General features: G+C 39.9%; 1 protein-coding gene across 1 annotated transcript in view; it reads left to right on the top strand.

Annotated features, from left to right (window-relative positions):
• cnksr3 (cnksr family member 3) overlaps positions 1 to 6,366 on the top strand; it is a 24,225-nt gene continuing 17,859 nt past the window's right edge. The window contains exons 1-2 of the mRNA XM_081717606.1: positions 1 to 253; positions 6,288 to 6,366. The exon at positions 6,288 to 6,366 is cut by the window's right edge and continues 85 nt beyond it. Coding sequence (XP_081573732.1) covers positions 202 to 253; positions 6,288 to 6,366 — 131 coding nt within the window. The 5' untranslated portion in view covers positions 1 to 201. The remainder of the gene's footprint in view (positions 254 to 6,287) is intronic.

Below are 6,366 nucleotides of genomic sequence, written 5' to 3'. Positions count from 1 at the left end.
CCATCCAACTTCTCCAGCGTTTGCCTCAGTGCTCGTCGAACTCACTCAAGCCCAGCCGTAAGCTACTCAGCACAGTGGTCTACAGTTGCTGAAGCCCATTAAAAGACATTTGCAATTTATTATTGTGTCTTTGAAATGACAATGGAAAACGTGCATGAGGAATAGATCCTCAAGTGATCAACGTTTTGCCGCAGAAGAAAAATGGAACCAATATCAAAATGGTCACCAACCCAGGTTGTCGTTTGGATGAGAGGTAGGACTTAAATACTTATTTCGTTTATCTCACTAATTGCACTTTTTTCCAGTGGCCACGAAACTTTTCAATGCAAACTTCAAAAAGAGATCATTTTTACTCTTGACATACGGATGTATAGCCTATTCAAAAACATGTCTTTGGCGGTTGCTATCTGAATTAAATTATTTGTATCATATAATCGTACTATACAATTGTAATATTTTGTGTAATTGTTTACTGAAAGCGGTAGAGTGCTTCTGTTTACTACCATGCATGTTAAGGAGCACTTGCGATCATGCTTGGATAATCTTAAAAAAAAAAAAAGAAAAAAAAAAAGAAAAACACATTTAAGCGGGCTTTCTCAGATCAGTAAAAATAGGACTGTTATCATACCGATTAATCAGTTTGTTCTATGCCAACTTTGGTTAATGCCACCTGTTGGTAAATGGCTTGGACTAAACGCCAAGACATATGTAACCCTTACATCTCGTAAGATAAATAATGCTGTCAGCTGGGATGTTCATATTAGAAGTGTAAATTATTCAAATCAGTAAAAAAAATAATAATAATTGCACCATGTTGTTTGCTGTTATTTTTTGGTCTTTGGTGATCCTTGATCCCACACAGACACAGCCAGGCTTTCGAGACCCTTTCCGTTTTCTTTACCAATTTCCCATTTAGTTTCTGGCCATCAGGGGGATAATAACAGAATACACATGACTGGTTTTAAGAATGTTGGCTGCCTGCCAAATTTACATTCTGTCGCTGCTGATACAATAAAGTATTAAATAGAGAGAGGATAGTGAATGTCACAGACAGGACAGTTCATGAAGAACCATTGGCTGTTCAATGCATTTTGCAATCCTGTTGTTTTGATTGCAGATATTGTAATGACAGTTAAGTGTAATATAGGCTGTTTGGAGTAAACAAAACACGTAAAGCAGAAAGACAGAGTAAAGAAAAAAAACCATATTGAATGGTTCATGTAGTATCCTTTATTCAACCTTTAAATGTTTTGGTATTTTATTATGCATTATCCAGTACACCACAGTACACACTGTGGACCAGTGTCCACAGACATGGACATTTGAGACATCAAATAGTTAAATCGGTCAAAATAGACAATCAGCTTCCAAGGCACAGACCATGCAGCAGCACATACACAGGAGTGAAGTTACAATGGGAGTGAAGTTAGCTTTGCCTTCAAAACACAGTGATTTAGAGCAGCTTTTTTTTAATTTCTTGATGTTTGGGGTTACTGATCTGCAAAAAAAATGGGTTTATGCCATGACAGGAATCTTTAGGTAACTAGTGTATTGCCAGCCATGAAATGTGACAAGAGAATGCAGTTTCATTGAACTTTGGTCTAGGCAGTAATGAATGTAAAGAATGTACACTTAGGCTGTTTCAGCATTTCGAGTGGACTCGGACTGCACAGAGTCATAGTTTTTTTGCCTATGTTAACATGCCCAACCACCTCAAAGTCAAACAAACTCTAAACATGCCCCAAAATTAACTGAATTCAGTTTGTTTCAACCACAATATGTACCATCATTCATTTGACAAAACGATCCCAATTTGTTTCAAATTTTTATTTACGTCGACCCTTGAGGTTTTCCATACACAGTCGCAGTGTTCATGGATAAAAACAAACTTGAGAAAAAATGACTTCACAAGGGATTTTGTGGTTCCGCGGCAAAATGCGTCTCCTCCATACTTGTCTCCTCTTGAGTTTTTGTAAACAGTTTTGATATTGTATGCCAGTTTTTGTTGTCTTTTCATGTGTTTCATGAAATTTCGTAAAACCAAATAACAGTGGCATGAAAAGTTTCCATCTTTAATTCAGTAGTCATAATTTAATGTTTCACAGATAGGGTCTGTTTTCTAAAGGAACTGTGGTATGAATGACAAGTGGTCAGAGATCTCATCCATTCCAAAGAGGACCAGAAGGAGAACCGAGTCCTCTTTATAGTTCGCTTACATTGTCAAAGAAGTGCAGTCAGTTGCACATGGCTCCCTTTTCGGTTGCCCTTATCAGAACTGAGTTTGGTTCATTTAAAAATAATTATGTATGAAAAGATCACAACAAAGATCTTTTAAAAATATGGTGAGGATATGGTGAGGATACACTGCAGTAAATTGAGTAAGAGAGTAATGCAGGTACCAGTGAGAGTTGCATCATGTGCTGGCATGTCTGCATGTTTCTGCTGGCAGGTGCTATTATGGAGCATAAACAAAGGATCTTCAATCACACTAAGCTGCTGAAAGGCCAACTGAGTAGTGTGATGTAGCTACTAACTGATCGTTCTGTAGAGAAACAGCAGGAGTATTGGAAAGCAGTGTAGATAGTGATCATCCTTGGATATGCAGGAGATAAACTGTGACAATACGTTTCTGTCTGTTTATGGGTGTTTATGAGTAGATGTGAGTTTTGTCCCCTTTAGAGTCCCTTCCTCCTCCCCATCTTTGCTTTGTTGTAATAATTAATACGTAATGCTGATAGATGAATAATCTAGGGAGAAACGCTGAAATATCAAAACAAAACAATTGCCACTTACTGGTTTATTAAGTATGACCCTTCCTGGTTCATGAGACAGAACTACAATGTTTTGGCAGCATTTTTCAAAACAGTGCACATCACCATGGGCATAAAGGTTATGCCAGTATAACAATAATTCCTGATCATCAACAAAACAAAGCAGCTTTTATACGTCAGCAGGCATGTTAGTGTCACAAGCCAATCAGTGCTGATGAGGTAACATTGGATCAGTGGAAATGATCACATCAATTAGGCTGCAGGTTTCTAAGAAATGTCCTGGGCCCAAACCACCAGAGTCAATTCTGGCATATGAGGTCTGTAGAGCCCTTTAATGATAGATATAACCAGGATTTGACATAAAGAGCCACCAAATGTTCTGTATCTTTCTGAGGCTTTACCTAAAAGTATTTTTTTCTATAGAGACATAAAGAACCTTAACACTGTGTAACATGTTGTAAGTAAGCTGGTGTTCCATGCATGCTTGAAGCTTATCTTGTAAATCCTCGGTAAAGCTAGCCCAGACATCAACCCTATGAATAGTCCTATAAAAAGCTAAAATGCAGCTGTTTTAGTAGTTTCTTACTGATGACTTATTGGTACCAGTTTTGTTTTACCTGGCGGGCGCAAACTGGGTCTGTGTCTCTCACTTGAATATGTAATACTAGGATCAGACTACACAATATTTTTGTCTGGTCACTATGTCAGAATAGGCGATCATAATTCCATAAATTCTTGCCGTGTCTTGGTCGGGTGACTGGCAACACTACACGTTTGACACTGAATCATCATTCATGTCCTTGTGCGAGTTCCTAGGTCGCCGGGGAGGAGGGTCAAGACATTGTCGATCATGGCTACAGAAGTACTCTGTGTGATGCCGGCAGCTTTGCGTTCTGAAAAGAAAAAGAAACGAAGGGAAGAAATGACAGTGGACCCATTCCTGGGTGTCAGGGACAGGACAGTATGTGCTGGGATTGTGAACCTTTCCTTTACTTCATGGTTCCTCCTGACAGCTGTAACAGCAGCATCCCCCTGTCCCTTCACCGTGTTTATATATGTGCGCCAGAGAGCACTCCAAAATCCTATTGGTCAACGTTCAAGGACATGTCGTAGGAATTGGCGAATTAGGCAGGAAATGTTTTTTTTAAATTCTCATGTGCTAGAATTTTGGTCAGGGTGTTGTGGGGTGTCCCAGACTCCACATCCCTGTTCGGGATGTCTCACCGCGAGGCCTAGCCCTCGTTCCTGACACTCTTTCTCTATTTCACTCTATTTTGCCACCCTCTCCTATTATTGTGAAAAAGATTGATGCAATAGCCACAGGGGAAGAGTCCCTTTAAATGCTTATTTTATTGACTCCCTTTCGCGTCGGCTCTTGTTTTTCCGTGTTGGTGGGGTGACGGGGTAAACATTCCCTCTGCTGACCTCCCAGCACTGGAATGCTGACCACAGCCAAAATCCACTCATTCACAGCCCAGAAAACAGAACCCATGCTCCTGGTAATGGGCCATCTTAGTTCAGACTGCAGCTAAATATGACCCTACTATACATATCACTCTGCCACTAGCCAAACAAACAGTAGCTAAATGTTTTTACACAGTAACTTAATTATTTAGTTAGAGGTGAATCGTGCTTTGTGAGCATACAATCATCATGACATTTGCATCCTTGGTCAATGCTAAATTAGAATAATAATAAATGTGATATGTTACAGCCTATTGTACATAATGTACAATATCTTACTTTTCAGTAGAATCAGACATTTCAGCCTTTTAACTTAAGATTGTGTATAAGTCAAGAATCATCATCACATCAAAACCGTAGAGAAAACAATACATATGCCATCTCTCTCTTTGCATAAGTATGCAGCTTTCAGAAGGTTTTATGTGAATGGCAGCTGTTGTGTTCCTTTGCTGTGTGACTGATGTGTAACATACACTAAACGCTCTGTGTTTACATTTATGGCATTTAGCTGACGCTTTTATCCAAAGCGACTTACAATTATGACTGAACACATCTTGAGCAATTGAGGTTAAGGGTCTTGCTCAGGGGCCCAACAGTGGGAACCTTCTGATTACAAGTCAAGGACCTTAACCACTGAGCTACCACTGCTATGTCAATAACTAATGTGATGATTCATAACTGTCATGGTGACCGAGTTCCATCGGCTTTTGAACTCTGTGCCACCACATTTAAAGGAATGTTCTCAAGCACACTGCGCTGATGCCTAGACTTATTTCCATTTTCTCATGCTTGGAAGTGCGTTCCCAAGCCCAAGAGCCAATGCAAGCTAGATACTAGGATTGCTATTATGGAAAGATGTGCTTGGGTCTTTCTTTCTCTCTTAGATAAAATAATATGATGTATTCTAGCTGGTCATCTTCTTAAACTGCTGGTTGCTTAGATACTTTATCTAAATGACACTTTCACTAAATTTGGATGTAAATGGTATTTATATGTTCTAATGGTACTATTGCCTGAATTGTTTTGTTTCTGACTATGGAGACTGCAGCTGTTGTCCCTTGGGGTGAAAAGAGGGGGTTCTTGACAATCTTGCCCTTTGCCCCAACCCCCCCCCCCCCATCACCCGCTCCTCCCACCTCCTTCTGCCTCTTTGATTTGGAGAGAGAGATACTACCCCCCACAAAGAAGCTCTATCAGTGCAGCAGACATAATGCCCTCCCCCACGCTACAAACACACATGGAGAGGACAAGCTAGAATATACAGCAAAATAATTAGCCCTGCTCGGTCCCAGTGCTACCAATTCAGTGGTTTCCGCTATGGGATTCACTGTAAGTGCATTCATTTGTTAATTAATTAATGCTTAAAGATTAATGTTAGTGTTATTATCTTGGTTTTAATAATGCTCAGTATTTATAATGCTGAAAAATATCAGTAAGTATATTTTTTTCAAGCTGGGACAGGGACAGCTGTCCCTACTTAAAAAATGGTGCTTTTCAGTAATGATTTGATAAAGGTGACAATAAAGATTGCATTTCTTTTGTATTTTAGCCAGCCAATAAGGGCAGCCAGATAATGATGATCAATTTTGTGAAGTGACGAATGATTACAAAGAATGAGAAAGACAAAAGACACTTCTGCCTAGGAGACAAATGAGTCAGCTGATCCCTTTCACAGTTAACAAACAGAACTTGTGCTTCAGGGCATGGTCTGAAAGACTAGTTGCAGTTTCTGTACCTTTGGAGCAATGTAGCCCAATTGTTCATGAAAATGTGTGTGTGAGCGTGTGTGTGTGTGTGTGTGTGTATTTGACTGACCTCATAAGTGTGAACTGCAGTGAAAGACTGCCTGTGTGTTTCTGGCTTGCACTCGACTTAGGAGCACAGAATATCTTTCAGGTTGGGGCTCATTGGGTAAATATGGGTTATAGGCTTAGCATTCCAGTATTTGCTGTAACTCTCAAATGGTGTCAAAGCAGGCAGATCTGTCAGCACTCTCACTGAAAGAGCCTCTTTGTGTGGCTTCTCTCTCTTCTGTTTCTTTCTGTCTCTTAGGGCTGGATGATACTCTCCAACAGTATGTCCCAAACTTTGAGAGACAGAAAGTTGACGGTGAGCACCTGCTGAAGATTTC

Source organism: Electrophorus electricus, chromosome 7 (genome assembly GCF_041902795.1).
Source record: "Electrophorus electricus isolate QZ-2024a chromosome 7, ASM4190279v1, whole genome shotgun sequence".
NCBI lineage: Eukaryota > Metazoa > Chordata > Actinopteri > Gymnotiformes > Gymnotidae > Electrophorus > Electrophorus electricus.
The sequence above is the reverse complement of the archived record's forward strand: the minus strand, read 5'-3'. Positions and strand labels throughout refer to the sequence as shown.